Genomic DNA, 25,374 nt, shown 5'->3' on the forward strand with positions numbered 1-25,374 from the left:
TGACTTTCTCTGTGACCAAGATGAAGAGAGCCCTGAAGCAGCCCTGCATAGAGACCGCGCAATTAATGGGGCATGGCTTTCTGCTGGACCTTATTGCTAGGAGCAATAAATATTTATTGCCTTGGTACGAACCTGGCCACCTTCTCCAGACACCCGCTGCAACAGGCTTGGGTCACTGAGGCTGATCTGGCTTTGTTTACGCCGAGTCTTGGTTGCCCACACCGTTCCTTTTCTGCAGCCCCCTTTTCTTTGCACGGATGCACCCCAAGTGCATCTGTCATAATATTTCAGTGCGCAGTTCCCTCTCTTAGGATGGTGTGTGTTGTAGCTGCAATGTCTCTTTGAAATTGCTTATTGCTGTGGTGAACAATCAAGTTGTTAAAGCGTTTTACTTCGCGGGGGACGGACAGACACATAAAGAGTTTTTCAAGTGTCTTTATTTCCCTTCGGCAAGGAACAATTCAATTCAATTCCAGCTGCGTTGCCCCACATTGCCATCTAGTGCTCTCTCCGGAGAGCGAGCACATTTTCTGTGGCTGGAAGAACCAGGGGGCTATAAATCATTGCTTTCTGCCTGCTGGTTCTTGCCTAGACAGTCTTTACCTAGTAGTTTGTCTTGTTTGTCTTCTCAAAATAAAAAAAATTCCTTCCAGCAGCACCTTAGAGACCAACTAAGTTTGTCATAGGTATGAGCTTTTGTGTGCATGCACACTACTTCAGACTTTCGTGCATGCACATGAAAGCTCATACCTATGACAAACTTAGTTGGTCTCTAAGGTGCTGCTGGAAGGAATTTATTTATTTTTTGTTTCGACTACGTCAGACCAACACGGCTACCTACCTGTAACTTGTTTGTCTTCTGAAAGTCCTTATCTGACACAGATTCCTGGCAACCCTCATCTTAGGCTTAACACACACAAGGTCAGGTTTCTAGCACACTTGAAGGCTTCCCTCTCCTTCCTTGGTCTTTGAGTGTGATGTTCCATGCCAAAAGAAGTCTAAATTCTGTGCTCAGAGGAACTTTGCGCTTGCAACAGTTCCTCCTGCCTCCCATTTGTTGGGCACATTTGGAATTTATGTTGGCAAGGAGGAAAGGGGGGTGGGATGTAGCAAAACTCTGGGCAAGATTGTGTTTTTTGGCCTAGTGGCATCCCACATACAGAGTCAGGCACCCCGAGTGGTCCAGCAGTTAACCATGGAAAAGCAAGTGCTTAGCCTTTACGATGGTAGAGTTGCCGGACTTTCTGTCTGAGTCGTCTTATCTCCTTACGAGAGAAGTTTTGAAGATTTAGCAGGTGGCCAGGAAGCCCTGTGGCTTCCAAAGGGCTGCTGCCCGTCAGAGTGGACAATACTGGGTTCGATAGGAACACACGATGTTCTCGCTTGTCTACGAGGGGAAATACGGGGAGCCGTACAGATGGCTGGGATGCCATCTTCATTGCTCTTGAAAGAGAATTGGACAAATCCATGGAGGGGGCTGAGACTGTCAGTGGCTGCTAGCCACAATGGCTGTGCTCTCCCTCCACTGTCGGAGGCAATATGCCTCTGAACACCAGTTGCTGATAATCACAACGGGGGTGTGGCCTGGGGAGAGGGGGCGTGGCTAAGGAGGGCATGAAGAAAGGCCAGCCAGGGGCGTGGCTTGGGGAGAGTTGCTGCATTTGTTTGCCTCCCCCTCCTGAGAGCCTGGGATTCCTCACCCCTGCCTTAAAGAAAGTCACCTTCCCAGTTTCTCCTGTGGCTTGTACTGGGCTGTGGGGGATTGATAGGGGGAGAGCCTGGGGCATTCCAAGGAGGGGGAAGGCTACTCCTCAAAAGCTGAATGCCCCCACCTGGGGGGGGGGGGTTTGTGCCACAGCAGAAAAGGCCCTGCCCAAAGTCTCAGGCCCTCATTGCCATTGTTGCTCAGGAGTTGATGACGAATGAGGATACAGGCCCATTGCCCCAGGGTCGGTGTTTCTCAAACTTGTGTCAACAGCTGTTGTTGGACTACCACTCCCATCATCCATAGCTAGCAGGACCAGTGGTCGGGGAAGATGGGAGTTGTAGTCCAACAACAGCCGGGGACCCAAGTTTGAGAAGCACTGCTCTAGGGGGTGGTTCCTGGCCTGGGAATTTCGAGGATTGAGGGGAAAACACAACTGAGGTCGGCAGAATGGAAAGCAAGGTTTTAATTAGGCGGCATAGTTGGGTTTTGTTTTTAATGTGAAACCCAAACCCTCCCTCTTTGGCTGCTTTAATTGGGAGCAGAAGGGGTTGTTTCTCAAGTAGCATCTGGATCAGGGGGTGAGCCAAGCCCACCACGTTGTGCGTTGGCCCTCTCCGGCACTCGGTGGCGTAACGAGCCCCGAGCTGCCTCTGGAGCACCCTTAAACCTTTCCTCTGCGTCACCTGCCAGCTCAATTAATCCCGAGCTCGGGCTGGAGGGCAGCGCCATGCACGGACCCCCTGACATCGGCTGCCCCTTCCTTTGCCACTCCTGCCCTTTCGCTGCTGCTGTTGTGCCGCACATCCAGTAAATGGACCGGAAGCCCTTTTGCCCCGCAAAGACTAACTACTGCCCTTCCTCTTTGAGATCTTTTAAAAAGCATAACTAAAACAGATCCCTACTTAGTAGCCGTGCTAGGATCAGGATGGGGTGTGATGTGTGGGCAGGATGATGTGACCAGGGGGGGGGATCAAAGCCTCCCCTCTCCCCTGCCCCCAGTCTGAAATCTTAATTCAGGCTTCCTCTCAGGTTCTTAAGATTTTCCACCTTCAGCAGCCAAGTACCCATTGCCGGAAACTGCAGGAGGGGAAGAGGGCTCTTGTGCTCAGATCCTGCTTGCAGGTTTTCCACAGGCATTTGCTTGGCCTCCCTGGGCAAAATGACCCGGCAGAGCTCTTTTTATATTAGCTCAGAACAGAACCTCCATGTCCTAAGGCAGTCTACCTCTCAATGCTAGATGCTGGAGACGAAACAACAGGGGAGGGATCTTGCCTGGGGGCCTTCCTGGGAGAATCCGATGGGCCGCTGTGAGAACAGGATGCCGGGCCTGATCCCGCGGGGCTACTTGTACATGTTCTCAATGCCCACACTGGTTTTAAGCGGTTGGGAGGGTGTGGCGTAGAACTAAATGCTCCCTTCTTTGCAGGGAGTGGGTTCTGAAGAGCGCCATGCTGATTGCCATGTCCGTGTACACCTACCTCCGCCTGATCGTCGACCACCATGGCTCCCCACCCCTGCATGCCCTGAGGCAGAAGGAGGTGGAATTCTGCATCTCCCTGCTCCGCGACCGGGTAAGGGAATCTGGGAAGTGTTTTGCAGCCTGGAGGCGTGTGGGCGGGTGCCATCTCCGAGGAAGGCACTTGAGGGACAAGTGACAGCCGCTTTCCAGACAGCCTCCTTTGTCGCTGCAGACACACTCGGCCCCCACTCTCCCTGTCTTCTCTGTGGGGGCCGACTTTGAAACAACAGAGCCCATTGTGACTCCCGCCCGGATGAGCTTCTCTCTTCGTGTTTTGTGCCTTGCTGCTTGTTCCTCTTAAAGAGCTGAAAGCCCAACCAATCAGGGATCACACATAAAAATGCACTTAACAGAAGAGTGGAGCGGGGCTGGGGAGCATTGCAGCCCTTCAAATCTTGCGGGCCTTCAGCACCAAGCAGTCCTGGCCAGCATAGCCGATGGTCAGGGATGATGGGATCTGAGTCAAGTGACATCTGAAGGGCCACAGGTTCCCTGTCCTAATCCAAACCCCTGCCTGCAGCGACCCAGGCGACCCAGTAGAACAAGATCCCTGTTGAGCTCTGGTTCCAGCAACATCTGGAGGGGCTGCTGGTTGCCCACCCTCGTTTTTACAACCCTTGCAGAAAAGTCAAGCGGGGAGGAGTAGCTTCATGCTTTGCCGTGGAGTTGTGGGGCAGCTGCAGTAAAGGCCCTGCCATTGGGGAGACCAAGTTATGCTCACATACAGGTGAAACTCGGAAAATTAGAGTATCGTCGAAAAGTGCATTTATTTCAGTAACGCAGCTTAAAAGGTGAAACCAGTATATGAGATAGATGCGTGACACGCAAAGCAAGATATGTCAAGCCTTTATTTGTTGTGATTGTAATTATTTGTCGTTAGGCGGGTCAATTATAAATGGAATGTAATTAATGAAATGTAATAGCGATGCTTATTTTTGTATTATTGTAACTATTTGTTTTACTACTGTGGAATTTCCAAAAGAAAGCATTTGTAAAAATTAAAAGAAAAATAAAAAATAATAAGTTGCATTACTGAAATAAATGCACTTTTCGACGATATTCTAATTTTCCGAGTTTCACCTGTATTGCCTGAAGCACAGCCAGGAATCTGATCTGGCTCTCCAGTGCTGCTGGCAATAGTAGTAGTGTTCATGATTGCACCCCTGTTGCTTTCAGCCATTGAATGCAATTGCACCCCTATTGCTGGCGGCCCTTGAACGTGATCGCACCCCTATTGCTGGAGGCTATGGATCCCGATTACTGTTTGCGATGGTGTTGACAGCCAGAGTTAGAAAAGACGCAACCTTGGCCACTGAGCTTTGAGAAGTCCACCTTTTGAGTCTCCCTCCCAGGTCGTGATCGAGGGTCAGGCTCAGAATTTATAGCTCAGCCTGTTTGTTTGTACAACAGCAATCATTTCTTTTTTTAAATTTATTTTATCTTTTTAATGGGGCAGCCGACCTTGCTTGTCACCCTGCCTCTTCGGAACCTGCTATCTTCAAAGGGGGGGGGCATGACCATCTGCCCGAGGAAAGGCCTTTTCAACCGGCGGGTGGGATGAATCATCCCTTTTTTGGGCTTTTTCCAGGGTTTTAGGAACTGAACGTTCCCCAAAGCGCACATTCTGTCCGTATCCCTGTGCCTGAGAACAATAATGACTCTCCCCCCTCCCCTTCTCCTCTCACTTCCTCCCTACCCCAAGTTTATGGATTGCCTTATGATTGGCCGAGATCTGGTGAGGCTTCTGCAGAACGTTGCTAGGATACCCGAGTTTGAACAGCTCTGGAAGGACATTATCCACAACCCACAGGTGCTGAGCCCCCAGTTCACAGGTAGGTGATGGAAGTTACGGAACGTTATGGACTAGCTCCTTCCAGAGGCTGAGTGCTTTTTAAAAAATTTCCTGTTATTTGTCAACAGTGAGTTGAATCCAATGTCAGTCCTGCTCGTGGTAGTCCCTTTGAAATAGATGAGCGTGACTAGCTCAGGTCCGGTGGGTCTGCTCTTGAGTAGAACGTAGTTGCATCCAACCCGGTGTATCTGTGCCGCCCCGTAACCAAAGTTCTCTGCTGCCCACTGTGCCTTGTTCTGGAAAAGGAGCCCCTTCTAGTTTTGAGGGGTTAGCAAATTTATGTATTTGTTTCACAAAATTTATGTACCGCTTGATTGTAAAGGGGGGGGGGACCAATCCTGAAAGAGGTTTTGAAAAAGAGTAAGGAGGAAGAAGCTTACAGGCAGTGCCACCCCCTGGAGAATCACAGAAATGTAGAGTTGGAAGGGAACAAATATCATCTGGTCCAACCCCACCCCCCTGGCAATGCAGGAATCAAAGCTGAAGGATTCCTGCCTCCAGGATGGAAGCCGGCAGTGAGGCTTAGTGGATTGGCCTCAACTGGGCAGGGGACATACAGTTTTTTGGTCTGACAGATCAGAGTTCGGTGCATCTTTGCTGCACTTCGAAGAGAAGGTTCCTCCACCCGAGAGAGAAGGCAATTTAGGCCGCTCCTCCCTTCCGGCTCTCGTGGCTGTGGAGAACCTCTTAATAAGCGCCCCAAGGGCCGTCAGTTACCTCTAGCAACCATCCGCCCCTGGCTGCCTTTCGGCCTGATTCCAGGCAAATTAAGATGCAAAGCCCTTAGCAGCACTCTCTGAATTGCGCCCCTGGGGGGCTTCTCCGAAGGACCATATTCAAGACAGCTAGAAGGGGTCGGCCCCTGGGAGATCTCATGCTGCGTTCCTCCCGATGGGTAGTTTTTGTTTCTTTCCCCACGGGAAGCCTTTTAACTAAGCAGGTTTTTTTTAAGGGGAGGCAGCCGTCCTTCATCCAAGGAGCTCCTTCCCACATGGCCCTCTGTCGACAAGTGGTATGAATTTAATACCACCAGTTCGGCTTTTATGCAGAACTTCCCCTGCTCTTGACAGCCCTCCCAATGGGGTGGCGGGCCCACGTCAAGTCTTGACCTGGGAGAACCCGGTTTGCAGATTTTGACCCTAACAAGTCAGCTTGGGTCAACTCCCACTGTTTATGTATTGAGCTGGGGGGGAAATGGAGGTGAGCAAAAGACCCTCCTACGAAGGCGAGCGAGGAGAGAGCAATTCATAAAACATTCATGCTGAGGAGGAAGTAGATAGGTTTTTCTTCCTCGTGTTACTGGGCTCCATTGGGGTCATCCAAGGAAACCGGTGGAAGATTCAGGACAGATGAAAGGAAGTGTTTCTTTGCATGGGACAAAGTTAAACTGGGACTTGCCTCAGTCTGGCTGGCCGCTGGGGGAACAGGAGGTAGGACTGGATGAGCCTTTGGCCTGATCCTGTGGAGCATCAATAGGAGTATAGCATCTAGATCAAGGGAAGTAATACTACCACTGTAGCTCTGGTCAGACCTCACCTGGAGTACTGTGTCCAGTTCTGGGCACCACAGTTCAAGGAGGATACTGACAAGCTGGAACGTGTTCAGAGGAGGGCAACCAAAATGGTCAAAGCCATGGAAACAATGCCTGCCTTATGAGGAACGGCTTAGGGAGCTGGGCATGTTTAGCCTGGAGAAGAGAAGGTTAAGGGGTGATATGATAGCCATGTTCAAATATATAAAAGGATGTCATATGGAAGAGGGTGAAAGGTTGTTTTCTGCTGCTCCAGAGAAGCGGACACGGAGCAATGGATTCAAACTACAAGAAAGAAGATTCCACCTAAACATTAGGAAGAACTTCTGACAGTAAGAGCTGTTCGACAGTGGAACTTGCTGCCAAGGAGTGTGGTGGAGTCTCCTTCTTTGGAGGTCTTTAAGCGGAGGCTTGACAGCCATCTGTCAGGAATGCTTTGATGGTGTTCCCTGCTTGGCAGGGGGTTGGACTGGATCGCCCTTATGGTCTCTTCCAACTCTATGATTCTATGAGCTTACGACCTGTGTTCTGGGGCTGATCCTTGTGTGTAAAGATGCATCCCTCGGTGTACGAGACACCTGCTGATTTAGTAGCTTTTGTGGCTAGCAGGCTTACGTGTACTGTAAATCTCATTTCCCTTTTCTTTCTCTCTCTCCCTCCCCCCCTCCCCCTTCTTGCCTTCCCCAACGCAGGCGTTTTGCAACTCTTGCAGTCTCGGACTTCGCGCAAGTTCCTGGCTTGCCGCCTCACGCCCGACATGGAGACCAAGCTGCTTTTCATGACCTCCCGGGTAACACCTTTTGTTGTTGTTGGTTGCACTTTTGGGTATACAAGCCTCCCAAAACAGTTTACAGCAACCCATTATTATTAATTTTTAATGCATAACAGAGCAGGGGAAGATCTCAAAAGGGCACCGTAGCACCCACGGGTGCCACTCTGTCAACCCCTGGCCTTATGTGGTTGCCACATATTCCATCTCCTCTCTCCCCCCCCCTTCCCATCTTCATCCCTAAGTGAGTTCATCCAGCTTGATGCTGATAGGACAGCCACTACAGGAGAATATAGCTCAGTTCCGGAGCACCTCCTTTGCAAGCAGAGAGTCTCAGATTCAAATCCCTGGAACCTGTGGTTAAAAGGGGATTAGGTAGCAGGTGAGGTGGAAGCCAGTCAGAGTAGACAAATAGTAGGCTAAATGGACTAATGGTCTGAGTCAGTATATGGCAGCTTCCTAAAGGTTGCTAATATCTGCTTCCCCATCTACAGACACCAAAGGCAGTTCTGCTGTCGCGTTCACACTGACCAACCAAAAATGGTTGTTTCTACGCACTGCAGAGAATACTGTACACAAACAGGGCCGGACATACGCTGTGATTCCATGGGAGGCTGCAAAATTGCATTTCCCAATAGGCTGTGTGTGCGGTTCCCCCCCCCCCAAAAAAATTCAAATTCAAACTTTTGTGCAAGTTTCTAGCCCTCATGGCTGGGAACTATTCATGGAATTATGTGGGTTATGCCTGGTGAAAAACCAGGAAACGTAAAAGGATGCCTAAAATAAGAGTTCAGGCGTTGATGGGCCAATGGCCTGGCACCTTCTGACCTCCCTCTCTCCCTCTTCTCCCTCCAGGTGCGCTTTGGCCAGCAGAAGCGCTACCAAGATTGGTTTCAGCGGCAGTACCTCTCCACCCCAGACAGCCAGTCCCTGCGCTGCGACCTCATCCGCTACATCTGCGGAGTGGTCCACCCGTCCAATGAGGTGCTGAGCTCCGACATCCTCCCTCGCTGGGCCATCATTGGCTGGCTGCTCACCACCTGCACGGTAAGGCGGCTCACTGGGACAAGAGCACAGGCAACACCGGAGGGTTTCCTCCTCCCAGGTTTTGCAGGCAGAGCTCCATCGAACCGGAAGAGCTGCGTGTTTGTGAACATTCTGTAGCACCCAGAGAGCACCTGTCGGCTGCCTTGCTGTCCCCAGCATCCTGTTCCCACAGTGGAGACCCAGGTAGCCCCAGTGGGAAACCTTCAAGCCACCAACCTAGATGTCTCTGAAAGAAGATTAGACAAATTTGTGGAGGGAAGGGCTATTGATGACTATTGACTATGCTCTGCCTCCACAGTTGGAGACAACAGCACTTCTGAATACCAGTTGCTGGAAACCACAGGTGGAAAGAGCTGCTCTTAAGCTTGAATCTTACTTGCATGTTTCCCGTCGTGCTATCCGGTTGGCCACTGTGAGAACAGGATGCTGGACTAGATGGGCCCTTTTTGGCCTGATTCTGCAAGGCTGGGTTGCCCCAGCCACTCTGGGCGACTTCCAACACATATAAAAACAGAATAAAACACCAAACATTAAATACTTCCCAATACAGAGCTGCCTTCAGATGTCTTCTAAAAGTTGTGTAGTTATTTATTTCCTGGACATCTGATGGGAGGGTGTTCCACAGGGCGGGCGCCACCACTGAGAAGGCCCTCTGCCTGGTTTCCTGTAACCTCACTTCTCGCAGTGAGGGAACCGCCAGAAGGTCCTCAGAGTCCTTCTGAATGATGGGGGTATACCTTCAGGTATACAGGGCCGGGGCCATTGATAGCCTTAACAATGGCAAGAATAGACCTAGCGCTACTCAGAGTAGACCCATTGAAATTAATGGACCTGCTTAGCTTAGGCCTATTAAATTTAATGCATCTACTCTGATTAAAATGTGATTAGCTACAATCCAACACCATTATTTTTTTCTAAAATAGCATACATTACTCAGACACCAACAACTCATAGCTTTTCTTCAGAATCTCATTCCTCAAGGCGCTCTGGCCATGATTCCCCAGGAAACGTTTCTGGATCCTGCTACTCATTTCTGTAATCACCCTGTTCTTTTAAAATGAGGTCTGTGTTTGGGAAGCCAAGAACAACACTGTCGAGACCAGCTGCTGCTGCTGCTGCAAAAAAATGTGGCGATAATAATCACAGCAATAATAGATTTCCAAGAAATTCAAGAGCGGGTATTTTTAGCTCTCCAAATCCAACCGGTGTTATTTATTTGCTTTAACGCAGCAGAGGTTTCTAACCTGGGCCTAACACCTTACAAGGGCTGCATTGATACCTGTGATGGTGTCCAGCTGCAAATGCATCTCTGCCCTCACCTGAACGAGCCAGTTTCCATTCAGGGTGCACCAGGAAAGCCCTCCTAGGTCAGGCCAGAGGCCCATCTAGTCCAGCGTCCTGTTCTCACCGCAGCAAGCCAAGTGCCCAAATGCAATATTTTCCGGTTAACTAAGTGCTGTGGACCCCCCCTACTTTTGAAAATGTTGGTATCTCTGCGGTAGTTTTCGTTACGTCAATGGTGCCACCGTACCAACATGTGCCAGAGCAAAACCGGGACATATATCCTCTGGGCCTTGCTCCCGCGCAAGTCACGTGACCCGCCCGAGAGCACAGTGTATTTTGGGGTGCCACGACCTCGCATGTTTTTGGAGAGCCCCCCCCCCAAAAAAACAGAATGTTCCAGATAGTTGATGGGTGTGTGTTGCCCCTGTGATCTGCGGACCACCAGTTTGGAACCACTGCCCCTAACAGGAAGCTCACCAGCGGGAGCCGAATGCAAGGGTGGTTTCCCGCAACCGGCATTCATGGCCACACCACTGCCTCTGGCAGTGGAGGTAGAAGATAGCCATCATGGCCTGTAGCCATTGATAGCATCACCTTCCATGTAGCCGTCCAAGTTGATAGCCATTGCCGCCTCCTGTGGGCGAGGGGGTGGGGGAGACGTCGTCATCACCTGGCTCTGCCGGTGGCAGATCTGTTGTCCACCCCCCTCGCTTGCTCTCTCACACGCACACATTAACATTCCCAGCCCCTCTGACTCTGCCGCTTAATTGACACTGGCTTCCCAGCTAATTAAGGTCTGCAGCCTGGCTTGACTCGCCGACAACGCAGACGGCATTTCATTTGCCTGATGGTTATTGGAAGGGATCGAGACGAGGCAGCTAACGAACAAAGGGAATTAAAAGCTGGGGCTCTGGAACGGCCTCTCTAAACAAGTTTGGCAGGGCGCTGCTTCTAAGGGAGAGGCAAAGGCCGCCCAGAGTGGCATGGCACGACCCAGTCAGATAATAAAATTATTATTATTATTATAAAGGCTTTTTCCCCCTGGAACCCCCCTTTAGAGCTGTGGGGGGGTTCGTAGAAAGAAGGGAAGGGTCTTGTTTTCCCTGCATAAGGCATTTCCTCATTTCCTTAACTGGAGGCTCGATATCCTTAATAAACTGCCTCTCTCCCAGGGAAATCAGCGGGTGGGTTTCCTGCTATGTTTATGAGCAGGTTGCCATTTCTGAGGCTTTGAAATAACGCCCCCCCTCTTCCAAATCAAATCAAATTGGCCGCCGACTCTGGCTGCAGCCTCTTGACCTCAGCCACTCACTCGAGTCACTTGATGACAATTTAGCCACAGAAACGGAACACCCTCCGCTGTTGAGGAGCCCTGGAACAGTGCCCCTCTGCTCTAGATTGCCATCGCAGACCGTTTGAGCAGAGTGCACTTTTGACAGCCCCACTGCAGGAGAGCTTGCCAATATTCCCACTTCGCAGATCTGGAACCCAAAGCCGAGAAGTCGCAGGCACTAGTTTACGGCTGCCCAGCATGCCTGGAGCCGAGCAAGGATTTAATCTCCAGGCCCCCGTTCCCTCGGAAGTCAAGTGGTCAAGCCACTGAGCTGCTTGGGAGGGGCTCCTTGGCTCCATCTGTGAGGTGTTGCATTAACAATTGGGGACCAGAAAGCCACAAGGGTTGGCTAACCTCTCATGTCCCCAGCTGATCTCTGAGGTCAAGTCATTGTTATTGGCCCTATACATGGCTCAGATCCGCTTTGTGCTTAGTATTGTGGGCCTACTTTGATGAAACTCCCTTCTAGCTTAGGTCAGGCAGGTCCCCTCTCTCTGTTGAACTTCTGACACCTTGGTACTTGAATAAACTGCTTGGAAACCATTGTGGTTAAGTGGTATATCAGTTGTTTAAATAAAAATAAATGGATTTAGTCACCAGGCAGAGATGTGATGGGTTTTGAATCTTTCCAGCCCTTACAGGCCTCACTCCTGTCCCGGTTTCATGGATTCCTTGATTCCTGCCAGCTCTGGGTTTTGTGTTGAAACCAGCCCAGTTTGGTGAAGAGTAGATTTTTTTTCTTGGAAACAAAAGACTCAGAATAGCCACCTTTCTCAGTGCTGTTTGGAGGTGTGTGTGTCCGTGTGTCCTCTCCTCCAACTCTTATTCCTTCCTGTGTTGTTTATTTTACTTCTTTTATTTGGACGCTTCCCACCATCCATTGATCCTCTGAGTGGCTTAACAAAACTTCAAGTAAAACGTATGAGAAATAAATTAGAACAATACCATCCCTAGAAATAGCCACATTTTAAAAAATGAGGAAAAATCGACAGCACAAGCAATGCGGGATCCAGGATCTGTCTGAGATCATGTGAACATGTGTGTGTGATGTCATGATGCCACCGTGCCTGACGCGATGACATCATCAGACGTTGCCTAATGCATTCCCTTGAGCGTTGAGTCAGACACAGTGTCCTCGCCGAGGGCATTTTAAATAAGTAAAGCTCTTTTCCAACATTGCTGGAAAGGAGAGGTGGGTGTTTTGGCACCACTCATGAAAACTATTAAGCTAAGCCCTTTAAACATTTTTTATTTTCACAAACTCTGAACGTAACTCCGGTGTGGTATCCTGAGGCCCAGGCTTTGCCGTCTTGGTGGCTGCTCTCAAGGCAACTGGAGCTTAGCCCAGCTGGCAATTGGAGAAGGGTGAATAAGCGGCTGCACATCCTTGTTCTGCAGCAATCCCAAAACAGGCAGCAGCATCGTTTAATCCTGAAACAGAAGCAAGCCCTGTGGGATGTGTGGAAATGTTGTCCCTGGCTCTCTAATAACTAACCATAAAGCTGGCAAAAATGCATCTAAGTTATGCTGGAAATGTAAGGATAGAGAGGGTACCTTTTACCATATGCGGTGGCCATTAAAGGACTTCTGGGAAATGATATATAATGTTTAAGATAACATTTACTAAAAAAAACCAGAAGCCTTTTTACTAGGCTTAACAGTTGAAGAAATACCAAGAGACCTAAAAAGACTGTTTATGTGTGCGACAACAGCTGCAAGAATGTTGTTAGCCCAGATGTGGAAGGAAGAGAAGGTCCCAACAAAAGGAAGAGTGGATTACCAAAATGATGGAGTATGCTGAAATGGCAAAGATGACAAAAAATTTAATCAAGAATTGGGAGATTTTGGAAAATACCTTAAAAACCACTCTAGTTACTTAGAAACATTAGCAGGATTGATATAACATTTATGAAGTACCAGTAAAATGAACTAAAGTAGTAAAAAAGGAGATGAAATAGACTGGACAGTGGTACCTTGGTTTACGAACATACTGTTCCGGAAGTCCATTCTTAAACCAGAGCATTCTTAAACCAAGGCGTGCTTTCCCATAGCAGCAGGGGGACTCGATTTACAAATGGAACACACTCAACAGGAAGCAGAACATGTTCTGCTTCCAAGGCAAAGTTCATAAACCAAAACACCTACTTCTGGGTTTGCAGCATTCTTAATCCAAGTTGTTCATAAAGTAAGCTATTCTTAAACTAAAGTACCACTGTATATGCAAGAAAAGAGGGTAAAATATGGAAACCAGCGGGGGGCAGGGGGAAGTCCGAGGGGCTTGTATAATCCCAGTCCTGTATATATGAAAAATGTTTGGAGTGTATGGAAATAATGTTAATATACAAAACTGAAGGGGGAACAAAAGAACTAACCATCTAGCTCTGCAGCCTCTCTCGGCTGCCCATTGGGGGGGGGGCGGGAATTTAATCTCTGGGACCCATGAATGCTCCCTCAAGCCCTCCACGCTGTGCAGCTGATCTGGCAGGCTCAGACGAAACAGGTGTCGCAAGGTTCCAATTTGTCTCCATAATCTCTCTTTTCCTCCCCTTCCAGTCCAACGTTGCTGCTTCCAACGCCAAGCTGGCCTTGTTCTACGACTGGCTATTCTTCAACCCCGAGAAGGATAGCATCATGAACATTGGTACGGAGAAGCCCCTCCCTCCCTTACTTCCTTGGGGTTGGCTGTGTCCCTTCTCCTTCTCACACAACTAGGTTCCTGCCTCTTTCCAGCCCAATCTAGAACAGAAAGGTTGTTGCAAGGGATGCGTAGCAAATGTTGTCACCTTCTCTTAATTATCATTATCATCATCATTAAAAAAGCTGTTGCTGTTGTTGTTGTTATTATTATTTTATTAGGTATTTGTCTGTTTCTCCGCAGAAAGCCACCCAAAACAACTTAGAAAGCCAAACATGACCCCTGTCCCATCTGCACTGTACATTTCAAGCGCTATGTTAACAACCGTGACTCCCTCCTGCTGCAAAGAATCCTGGGAATTGTAGTTTAAGGGTGCTGAGAGTTGGTAGCAGACATGCACCCCGTTCCTCTACAGTTCCCAGAGTTGCCTGAGAAGAGGGTTTGATTGTTAAGCCGCTCTGGGAATTGTAGCTCTGGGAAGGGCATATACTGTACTTTTCTGTGTATAAGACGAGCCCCCCCCCCCATTAAAATAACGTTCAAAAATCTTATATATTTATACATGGGTAGTTCAGAGTAGGGACGGGTGATTGGTTGCTGCTGTGAGTAGGAAATTGTCAGTGGTGGTTTTTCTAGTGATGGGTGGCTGCGATTGGCTGTTGTTGCGGCAATTGGGCGGGTGATTGGCGGCTGCTGGCGGCGAGCGGGCAGACATTTTTTGGCTTCTTCCACGTGTGCTAGTCGCAGCATTGGCCAGGCGGGTGAGCGACCTCCCCGCCCCCCCAAAAGCTCAACACCTCTGAGCAATCTTCCCACATTTTCTTAATTTTGAGGTCCCCCCCCCCAATACGGAAAAACACTGAAAAATACGATACTTGTTTATCTAGTTCACTATTTTCATTCCATGTTGAAACTGATTATGTTTACCCTGTGCCCTAAATATTGACATGAGCAAAGCCCTTTGTGCTTCTAATAAAGGCAGCGTTGTTCAGAAAATAATTAAGCCTTTATATTTGACTCTTCAAATGTAACGCTGGCTGTTCTTTTCCTTTGCAGAGCCTGCCATCTTAGTCATGCACCATTCCATGAAACCCCACCCGGCCATCACTGCCACCCTGCTGGACTTCATGTGTCGGGTAAGCCTTCACCCACCCCAGGACATCTGACAGTAGTCAAGGCGATGTGTGGTCCACCCTTGGCCCCATTTCAAAGTCAGATCCCTAGCATAGCTGCCAAGTCTCCCGTTTTTCGCGGGAAACCCCCGGATTTTAATCCGTTTCCCGCTGGTCTCCCGAATTGAAAAAAATCCCGCAAATCCCCTGGATTTCCTACCTGCCAGGGAGGCTCCATTTTGGGTGCTGGCGCCGCCCGATTTCCGGTGCCCAGACATGGGTAGCACGGCACTGGAAGTCACTTCTACGCATGTCCGGAAATGTGTAGAAGCGACTTCTGTTGCCTGGGCACCGGAAATCGGGTAGAGTGGCACCAGAAGTTGCTTCTATGCAACTTCCGGACATGTGTAGAAGTGACTTCCGGTGCTGCTCTGCCCGATTTTTGGTGCCCAGGCATGGGCGGAGCGGCACTGGAAGTAGCTTCTATGCATGCCCGGAAGTTGCGTAGAAGCGACTTCCGGTGCCGCGCCGCTGATGATCCTGCATTTTTCCGCGGGAGACTTGGCAGCTATGATCCCTAGTAAAGCTGTGACCTCCTGATTGGACTACATTTCCCATCAGCCCCAGCCAGCATGGCGAATGGTCAGGGATGATGGAAGTTGTAGACCAGCAACACCTGGTGGGTCACGGGTCCCCCGTTAAAGCACCACAAAGCCCAATGCGTCTCCATTATATATTTTCTCTTTTGGCGATGACACTTCTCTTTTATCCTATCCTAATATTTGTTCATCCCGGAGACTGAGGTCGAGCTCTGAGGGCCTTCTGCCGGTTCTCTCACTGCAATAAACGAAGTTACAGGGAACCAGACAGAGGGCCTTCTCAGTAGTGCCACCTGCCCTGTGGAACGCCCTCCCATTAGATGTCAAGGAGATAAATAACTATACGACTTTGAGAAGACATCTGAAGGCAGCCAGATGGGTGGCATATAAATTTATTGTTCTTGCTATTCTGTCCATCTGACTGGGTTGCCCCAGCCACTCTGGGCAGCTTCCAACAGAATATAAAAAGCGCAGCAAAACATCAGACATTAAAAGCTTCCCAATACAGGACCGCCTTCAGATGTCTTCTAAAAGTCAGATACAGTGGTGCCTCGCTAGACGAATTTAATTCATTCCACGGGTCAATTCGTATAACGAAAAATTCATCTAGCGAATCCCATAGGAATGTATTGAATTTATTTATTTTTTTGCCCATAGGAACGCATTAATTGAATTTCAATGCATTCCTATGGGAAACCGCAATTTGCTAGACAATTTTTTTCACAAAACGAATTCGTCTTGCGAGGCAGCCTCCGCTCGAAAAATCGCTTCGTTGAGCGAAAAATTTGTCTTACAGGGCATTCATCTAGTGAGGCACCACTGTAGTTGTTTATTTTCTTGACATCTGATGGGAGGGCGTTCCACAGGGTGGGCGCCACTACCAAGAAGGCCCTCTGCCTGGTTCCCTGTATCTTTGCTTCTCGCAGTGAGGGAACGGCCAGAAGGCCCTTGGAGCTGGAGCTCATGGGGGTGGAGACGCTCCTTCAGGTATACAGGGCCGTTGAGGGCTTTAAAGGTCAGCACCAACACTCTGAATTGCACTCAGAAACGTACTGGGAGCCAATGTAGGCCTTTCAGGACCCGTGTTATATGGTCCCAGCGGCTGCTCTCAGTCACCAGTCTTTGGCCTTTGAGATTTGTGTTGCCTTTGTGGCACCACTTCCGTCGTCCATGATTCTATGTGCAATCTTTGCTTTGCTTAATTGTTTTAATCAATGTCTGCTAGCCATGATAGCTGGGCTCTGCCTCCACGGTCAGAGGGAACAATGCTCTTGAAATTCCAGCCGCTGGAAATCCAAGGAGGGGAGAGTTGCTCTTCCGCTCAGGTCCTGCATGAGGGTTTCTCATCTGGTTGGCCATTGTGAGAACAGGATGCTGGGCTGGTTGGGCCCCTGGCCTGGACTCTTCATACGTTCTTTACTGGGGAGCTTGTAAGAATTCTCGTAAGTAAAATGAAATTTCCCTGTCCTTTCTCTCCCCCGACCCTCCTTCTTTTCAGATCATTCCTAATTTTTACCCCGCGCTGGAGGCCCACGTGCGGCAAGGAGTCTTCAACTCCCTCACCCACATTGTGGAGAAGCGAGTCTTAGCGTAAGGAGACAGCCAACTTTCCTAGCTGTTGGCGCTGGCATGAGCCCCCTGCCTCCCCCCAGTCCTCAAGCCACCAGTTCCCTCCAGAGGCAGATAATAATAATAATAATAATAATAATAATAATAATAATAATAATAATAATAATTTGTTATTTACACCCCAACCATCTGGCTGGGTTTCCCCAGCCACTCTGGGTGGCTTCCAAACGAATATTAAAAACAATACAGCATCAAACATTGAAAACTTCCATAAACAAGGCCGCCTTCAGTTGTCTTTTAAAAGTAAAATAGTTGCTTATTGCCTTGACATCTGCTTGAAGGGCATACCACAGGCCGGGAGCCACTATCGAGAAGGCCCTCTGCCTGGTTCCTTGTAACTTGACTTCTCACAACGAGGGAACTGCCAGAAGGCCCTTGGCGCTGGACCTCAGTGTCCAGGCTGGACGATGGGGGTGGAGACGCTCTTTCAGGTTTACAGGACTGAGGCTGTTATCCACCCTGATTCCTGGGCTCCTTTGGGTAGAAAGGTGGGATATGAACATAATAAATAAAGGGTTGCATATTTCTTTACCACTATCACTCTCTGCTTTTTGCAGGCACCTGGCTCCTCTTTTTGACAACCCAAAGCTGGATAAAGAACTCCGGGCCATGCTGAGAGAGAAATTTCCAGAGTTCTGCAGTTCCCCGTCGCCTCCCGTCGAAGGTAGAATGGAGGCAGGTGGGTGGAGGGGGTGGGATTATACGACACCTTCAGGGCTCCCTCAGCATAGCCTATCAGCCCCCTAAGGAATTACTAAGAAAGGCAGTCCGTCAGGGACCCAGAACCCGATTGCCAACAGCCGGCATGGGCAGTGTCTGGGGGGGATGATGGGAGTCGTAGTCCAGCAACATCCGGAAGGCGTTGAGTTCCCTGGCCAATCAGGGATCACGTATTAGATGTCGTGGCTGAAAGTTCCGAGCAGGAGCTATGCAGCTCTGTTGAAGCAAAAGCATGTTGCACTAACTCATAGTTTGTTTTAAAACTGTGGCTTAACTATCAACATGTCTCCCACCTCACTTGTGGTCTTGTGGTGAGCCCAGAGCAGTAGCCCAGGAATAAGCCAAGAACAAACCTCAGTTTATTTCTGGCTAACAGCTTCCTTATTTGGCTATCGCAAATCAACCACGTTCCGGATTCACACAACATTATGAGCCATTTAATGCTGGGTCGTGCTGCTTACAACACCCATGGGTGCAAGGGAAAGCCGTCTAGGGGTGGCCCATTCCTGTTGAAGGGTAAAACCACCTGCCAAACAGCTGAGAGTTGGGGGGCGGCTTAAGGACAGAACCAATAGATTCGTGGCACCTGTTCTTTGCGGCCTAGGGTCCCTGTTTCATTTGATGCACAATCGTGGAGGGCTGCTGCCAGCCAGAGTAGACAGCACTGGACTAGGTGGAGCAGTGGTGTGGCTCAGGATTGGGCAAGTGCCTCTGAAGATTGCATTGAAGTCGGGGCTGTGAGGAGGGCAGCTTTCCACATGAGAAGCTGACTTATATCGGGTCTGGTGTTTGGTCCATCTACCTCATACTGTCTACACTGACCGGCAGCAGCTCTCCAGGAATTCGGGCAGGATAATTCCTAGTCCTTCCTGGAGATGTCAGGGATTGAACCCGGGACCTGTGTGCAAAGCAGACTCTCTACCACTAAACTACAGCCTTGCAGCATGGAGCAGGATGAAACAGCTTCTGGGAAACCAGCATTCCTTGTCCCGCTCCCAGCCACTTCTCTTTGCGTTCCTCCTTGCAGTGAAAATTGAGGAGCCGGTTTCCATGGAAATGGAAAATCACATGTCCGACAAAGATGACAGTTGCTACGACAATGCAGAGGCTGCCTTCAGCGATGACGAAGAGGACTTGAACAGCAAAGGTGAGGAGGTATTCCGCAAAAGTTTCTCTGCGTCCCCACAACTTTCTTGCTCCCCGGGACATAGTTATGTGGTCCATGTGGAAAGGTTCTTGCACATGCAACAGGGCCGTGAGAGGAGGAGCCGCCACGCTCACGCACAGTCTTGTTTTTCAAGGATTCCGTTTCCAGCCAACTGTGGCCCTGGGCCAATGCAATATCCGCAGCTACAATGGTTTCTGCAAACTATAGTTTGGGTCTTATCCTAAATGTTGAGTGAATCCCTGGTTTAAGATTCCAGACCATGCCCATTCCCCAGCGGGCATGTTTAAGGCAAAGAGAGCGAAAAGGGAGCCATATCTCAACCATGGTTTGCTTGGCGCAACACTCAACCATGGTTAACACAAACCAGGGCATAGGCCAAAGCCACTTGAAAGCATGGCTTTCGTCCACTCCTTAACCCTGGTTTAGATGTTCAGAAAGAAACGCATAGCCATGGCTAAAGAGGACAAACCCGGTTGAGCGGTTCGCTCACTCGCCTTTTGCGCTGGCCTGCCTGCTGACTACGGTTTCTGAGAGGTCTGTTGTGCCCTTCAAGTCCGGCCCCACATATGTGGGGAGGGGTTGTGGTACCAGCAAGTGCTGAAGTCCAAGATCTAAGCCCAAAACATTGAGGGTGTCTGGCTTCCTTTTGAATGTGTTCTCCCGCTGTCCCACTGACAGAATCAGGGCATTCCTTGTTTGGGGTTCGACTCCTTGAATATGCAGGGAGGCAGGATAAGTGCATCAGAAAAGTCTGGCTGTGGGATCGGGCCAAACACTTACCTGGTCCAGCATCCTGTTCTCACGGGGGCCAACCAGATGCCTTGGGGAATCCCGGAAGCAAATCTCTCTGCGGAATCCACCTTTCTGATTAAGCGAGGCTTAACATTTCTCGTGTGTGTGTGTGTGTGTGTGTGTGCATTTCTGTGGCCTCGTTGTCTCTGAACCCGGCTTGGCGTTCCTCCCTTCCTCGCAGGGAAAAAGCGGGAGTTCCGGTTCCACCCGATCAAAGAAGCCGTTGTAGAAGAACCAGTGGACATCACCCCTTTCCTGGACCAGTTGGACGAGACCCTCAAGGACAAAGTCCTCGTGCTGCAGAAGGGGAGGTAAGTACAGAGCATGTGGTTACGTAGAGCAGAGTTGCGGGGAGACACCCAAAAACAGAAGGCGAGTCTGCTGGATCCGGCCAGCAGCCCATCCAGCCCAGCACCCAGCTGTTGCCAACCAGATCTCTCAACGGGAAGCCCACTTGTGTTTCCCAGCGACTGGTATCTGTGCCCCCACCTCCCCAGATGCAGCTGAACTTCAACTCCCAGCATCCAGCAGAGGCCGCGGTCAGAGGTGATGACGGGTGTTGAGGTCCCCTTTCCCAGGTCTAGGGCTTTTTCTCTTAACTCACCAATCAGCTTATTTTGAGAGCGTGTGACTTGCCCGAGCGAGCATTTGGTGACAAAACATGAATTTTTGAAGCCTACACTGCAGTGCCTATCTGTCCCTCCCTGTTCCTTTTGAAGCTTATCCCCCTCCTTGCATAGGAAGACCACCGAACATTCCCCCCCCCCACCCCAAGCTTCATTCCTTCCTGCCCTCTCCATCATTTTGTGCAGGAACAAGCCTTCTCCAGCCGGGCCTCCTTTCTAGCCTTGGCGTGACTTCCCACTCACCAGTCATGGAATCACAGAATTGTAGAGTTGAAAAGGACCCCAAGGGTCATCTAGTCCAACCCCCTGCAATGCAGGAATCTATGCTAGAGCATCCATGACAGATGGCCATCCAGCCTCTGCTTATAAAAACCTCCAAGGAAGGAGAGTCCGCCACCTCCCGAGGGAGTCCGTGCCCCTGTCAAACAGCTTACTTGTCAGTCCTGGGCGTGTTTTATTGCTGTTTGTTTCCGTGACTCCCATAGCATTAGTCAGTGTTAAAGGCAGGCTCTCTGTGTCAGCCCTTTCCTTCCCTGCCCTCGCGACAACCCTGCGGAGTTGGCTGCTCGGGGAAGCAGCTTTCCCAAGACCACCAAGGCAGAGTGTGTGTGTGTGTGTGTGTGTGTTGTGTGTGTGTGTGTGTGTCTGTCTGTCTGTCTGTCTGTCTGTCTGTCTGTCTGTCTGTCTGTCTTGTCTAATCGCCTCAGCCAGGTTTCCCTTCCCTCTCCTCACAAGACCTGGGACCTCCCAGTTCTCCTTCCCGGAGTGCCATTCGTAGCTATTGCTCAAGAAGAATGAGTGCAGAATCAGTCCTCCCTCTTTTTGGAACCGGGCGGCACACAGCTGGGATTTTGGAGCAGGAGGCTTTTGGCCCTGCACTCCCCATTAATTTTGCATGTCATGACTAAGTGCATTTAATAGGTTTGTTTTCCGCAGAGTCTGCAGGATGCATATTTGTGTTTTTTTGCGTCCCCCCCCCTTTCTTTATGGCTGGGTGGGAGGAGGGAGACCCGTGGCAAAGGGGCGGGGCGGGGGGGCGGGGAGAGACTTGGCTGCTTGCAGGGAGAAGCTGGTCCAGATCCCTGCCATTTACCAATCTCTCCGTGCTGCTGTGTGCTTCCCGTAGAGCTAATTTCACTCCACAGAATTTTTGTGATAGCAAAACTCCCCTGCCCCTCCGGGGGTCTCTGGTTTGAGAGTCCCGTTGCTTGACTGCTGGTCTTGATTAGAGTTAGACCCATTGCAAATGAGCCTTCAAGTGAACACAGCGAGGTCCCATGGAATCCAGTGTGTCTGCTTTTAAGCCCGGCTCCCACCCATTGCACTTATGCCCTTGCTTTTTAGCCGAAACTGATTGCAATTAAAATCCACATTAAGGTACAATATAATTAGTCCTCTGTCCGTCTCTGTGTGGCAAGTGGGATAGTTTCTCCTGGCCCCTGGCACTGCTGGTGATGCAGTCTATCTTCGAGGTTCTCGGCTTTCGTATTAAAAAATAAATTATAAGTGTTGCATCCTTTATGGGAGCACAGAGGAGCTTTGAAAGTGTATGGGCAACTTCCTGTGTATGAGATCACCTTGCTCACACGCTCCCGAGGCTACCCTCGCAGGGGCAATTGCTGGAAACTTTACTGTTTAATGCTCCCTGCAAGGAAATATGCCTGGCAACATCATTACAGGGCTTTGGGTGCCCGGCTCAGACATTCCTGTTTCCCCCTGGCATTTGGCTGGATCATAGCTTTGTGTGAATCTGCTGTGGTGTTCATTTTTTCAGTGGGGGTTAGGGAAGGATTTGTCCTTCTTTCATCCTATTCTTAGATTTCGTTTCATTTCACTTTTTATTTGCATGCTACCTTTCTATATTGCTGTTCACAAGGCGGTTTACAAGCTGAAGAAAACCACAAAACAGATGTGCCTACTAACCTGATCCCATACAAAAAAAAAGTCATAATAAAATGATTACTTTAAAACAAACAACAATAAAAATATCAGTGCAGCGTACAACGATATACAGTGGTACCGCAGTTTTCGAGCGTCTCGGAACCCGAACATTTCGGAACCTGAACACCAAAAACCCGGAAGTAATTGCTTCCGTTCTCGAACGCACCTCGGAAGTCGGACGGCTTCTGCTGTGTTTCCCCCCTCTTTTTCTCCACTGGCTTTGCCGACTGCCCTTTGTGCCTTGGTTGTTGAACGTTTCAAAAGTCAAACGGTCTTCTGGAACGGATTACATTCGACAACCGAGGCACCACTGTATGGACATCATTTTAATGAGTACAAATGTGTATTATACTTAGATGAGTGTTTACAGCGGGGGTGGACGACCTCAGACCCAGGGCCCAGATGCGGCCCTCAAAGCCGCTCTGCCAGGCCCCCGGGACTCTCCCCACACCATCCTCTCTGGCTGATGTGGAAGAAGAGCACACTAGCTGTTAGGTGGCAGGCCTCAGCAAATCCCTTCTGTGCCTCCAGCTTGCGAGGCGACCCTCCCAAAATCCCAAACAGGACGTCCTCTCCGAGCTCTGGTGAGGGTCTACTTGCGAGCCAGGAGGATTCTCCAGGGTGCTTCGCATTTCCGGGATCCGCTTCTGGGTTCCCGGCAGTGCGCAATCACACGCAGAAGTGGCACCGTAAATGGGGAGCCGCTTGTATTCGGAAGCATCGCTGCCTTTGGCACCTGCAACTGCGACAGAGAAGGATGTGCAGGACAGGCTCTGGTCTTGGCGAAATCTAAGCAGTGGTTTGTTTCTCGATCCAAGCCCCTTCCTGCCCATGTTTCATACCTAGCGTTTTGGTCCAAAATAGTTGGGAGGCGCCTGCCAGCGATTGGGGCCAAGGCTGCTGGCGACGAGACCTCCACTTGCTCCCAACCGTGTCTCTCATTGACGATGGGCCTCCAAACCGGAGCCAGTAACAACTTGGATAGCTTATAAAGGAGGATTAGGAAAACTCATGGAGGATCAGGCTACGAATGGCTTCTAGCCGTTGCAGCTGCCTTTCCCCTCCCTTCCCTATCAGCTCCTGAGAACCACAAGCGGGGAGAGCACTCCTGTTGCACTCCCAGGTCCTGCTTCCCGCCTGGCCTCTGCGAGAACAGGGTGCTGGACTAGACGGGCCTGTGGCCTGATCCAGCAGCCAGGCTTTTCTCGTGCCCAGGTTATTAGATCTTATTTTGGTGAAAGATGTCCAGCCTGTCCTGGACTATTAAAAGCTGGGCAGCTTTCTGTATCGGTTTTGCTGGGTGTTGCTTTCGCTGATTGAAGATGCTCTCAGTGTGCTCCGAGCTTGCTTGGCGTACAAAGAGCCAGTGTTTTCCCCTCCCTCCCTTGCTGTCTCTCGCCCTCTCTCCTTTAACTTGGACTTCCTCTTGTTTTCTCGGCCTGCAGCGACACAGAAGCTCAGTGTGAGGTCATGCAGGAAATCGTGGACCAAGTCCTGGAGGTAATAGCACCCCTCCTCTCGGAAAGTGCCACAAGGAGGCAGGGAGAACATTGGATGGGGGTGGCGGGGTTACTCCTGGAGGGACCCACATAGGGAGTGACAAACGCTAGCTGGGTGCCCTTAATAAGGCCGATCCACTGGGATCACTAGTTCAGCTCAGGAATTGCCAGGGGAGGTTCGTGGCGGCCACACTGCAGTGAAGTTTTCTCTCTGCCCTGCATCGCCAGTCACACAGCACATTTAAAGCTCTGTGATACCACTTTAAATAGGCGCGGCTTCCCCGGCAAAGAATCCTGGGAGCTGTAGTTCATTAAGGGTGCTGAAAATTGCTAGGAGACCACCTTGTTCCTCTCCCAGAACTACAATTCCCAGAGTTCCCTGGGAAGAGGGATTGACTGTTAAGCCATGCTGGGAACTGCAGCTCTGTGAGGGGGATAGGGATCTCCTAACAACTCGTAACAAGCAACAGATCCCGGGATTCTTGGCGGGGAAGGATCCCGACTGTTGAGAGTGGTATGGCACTTTAAATGTCTGGCCTGACTTGGTGTAAACGCCATGCATTTAAAGCCCATTTATGCCCCCTCCCCAGAATATCCTGGGATACTGTACTTTGTTAAGGGTGCAAGGAATGGGAGCTCAGGGAGGGGTGAGTTCCCAGGATCCTTTGCAGGGGGAATGGGTGTACTCAGTCTCTAAATTAGCAGGTGGGGACTGGTTGCTTTTCTAAAGTGTGCCTGCAACATTTTCTAATGGCACCCCAAACCCATCTACCCTGAGCGCCGGCAGCAAAACGGCTCCTCATCCCAATATTGGGCTAGGCTTTTATTGACACCTGACTGCTGCCGCCGCCATCCCCTACCCAGTCTGGACAGGGCATCACAGTTGGGGACGATCAGGGCCGGCCCTACGGCCAGGGTGGGTGGCGCAGGGCGCCAGGCGCCTGCCGGCCAGGGGTGACACTGCGCACTGCGCCCACCCGCGCAGCTCCGCCCACCCGCCGCGCTGGGAAACGGGGCAGGGCGGGGGCGCAGGAGGGATCCGTCGCACCACGGCGCAAGGGCGCCAAATATACTTAAGACGGCCCTGGGGACGATGGCCTGTTGCCAAACTTTGCATCGTTCTGTTTTCCTCTTCCTCACAGGAGGATTTCGACCAGGAGCAGCTGTCGGTTCTCGCTTCCTGCTTACAGGAGCTCTTCAAAGTTCACTTCCGGGGAGAGGTCCTGCCGGAAGAAATCACAGAAGAGTAAGTGGTTTGGGGAAAGTGGAGGGGGGCAGTTTTATGTTCTTCGGTTGTTCTAGCTGGTCCTTCTGTTCTGCAAGCATGCGGAGGAATTCCTGAGGGTCCCAGCCCAGGCATGGACCAAATTGCACCTGAGGAATTCTCATTGTGGGGTACCTGGCTGGCCACTGTGAGAACAGGATGCAGGACTAGGTGGGCCCCTGGCCTGATCCAGCAGCTGAGATTTTTTTACGTTCTCATGAGTAACAGTGAGGGATAGCTCTGGCCAGGGCCGGCTCTAAGGCAAGCCTGGGTGGCGCAGGGCACTGGGCCGCTAGGGGGGCGCTGCGCGGCTGCGCCCGCCAGACAGCCGTGGTGAGAAACGGGG

General features: G+C 50.4%; 1 protein-coding gene and 1 long non-coding RNA gene across 4 annotated transcripts in view; one reads left to right on the plus strand and one right to left on the minus strand.

Moving 5' to 3' along the window:
• Nucleotides 1–25,374, plus strand: part of INTS3 (integrator complex subunit 3) — a 76,857-nt gene that overhangs the window by 26,264 nt on the left and 25,219 nt on the right. For 2 of the 3 annotated variants that reach the window (XM_035097924.3, XM_035097926.3), the window contains 12 exons: nucleotides 3,135–3,279; nucleotides 4,930–5,059; nucleotides 7,303–7,400; nucleotides 8,235–8,426; nucleotides 13,597–13,684; nucleotides 14,735–14,814; nucleotides 16,888–16,979; nucleotides 17,576–17,697; nucleotides 18,766–18,885; nucleotides 19,880–20,009; nucleotides 23,711–23,765; nucleotides 24,907–25,010. In XM_035097924.3, coding sequence (XP_034953815.1) covers nucleotides 3,135–3,279; nucleotides 4,930–5,059; nucleotides 7,303–7,400; nucleotides 8,235–8,426; nucleotides 13,597–13,684; nucleotides 14,735–14,814; nucleotides 16,888–16,979; nucleotides 17,576–17,697; nucleotides 18,766–18,885; nucleotides 19,880–20,009; nucleotides 23,711–23,765; nucleotides 24,907–25,010 — 1,356 coding nt within the window. The remainder of the gene's footprint in view (nucleotides 1–3,134; nucleotides 3,280–4,929; nucleotides 5,060–7,302; nucleotides 7,401–8,234; nucleotides 8,427–13,596; nucleotides 13,685–14,734; nucleotides 14,815–16,887; nucleotides 16,980–17,575; nucleotides 17,698–18,765; nucleotides 18,886–19,879; nucleotides 20,010–23,710; nucleotides 23,766–24,906; nucleotides 25,011–25,374) is intronic. The other variant, XM_035097925.3, reaches the window with a different exon arrangement.
• Nucleotides 17,116–19,884, minus strand: LOC148683167 (uncharacterized). The gene is made up of 2 exons (XR_015947573.1): nucleotides 19,687–19,884; nucleotides 17,116–17,492 (listed from the first exon to the last, which is right to left on the minus strand). It is a non-coding gene; the product is annotated as an uncharacterized LOC148683167 (long non-coding RNA).

Source organism: Zootoca vivipara, chromosome 16, assembly GCF_965207765.1.
Source record: "Zootoca vivipara chromosome 16, rZooViv2.hap1.1, whole genome shotgun sequence".
Classification (NCBI taxonomy): Eukaryota; Metazoa; Chordata; class Lepidosauria; order Squamata; family Lacertidae; genus Zootoca; species Zootoca vivipara.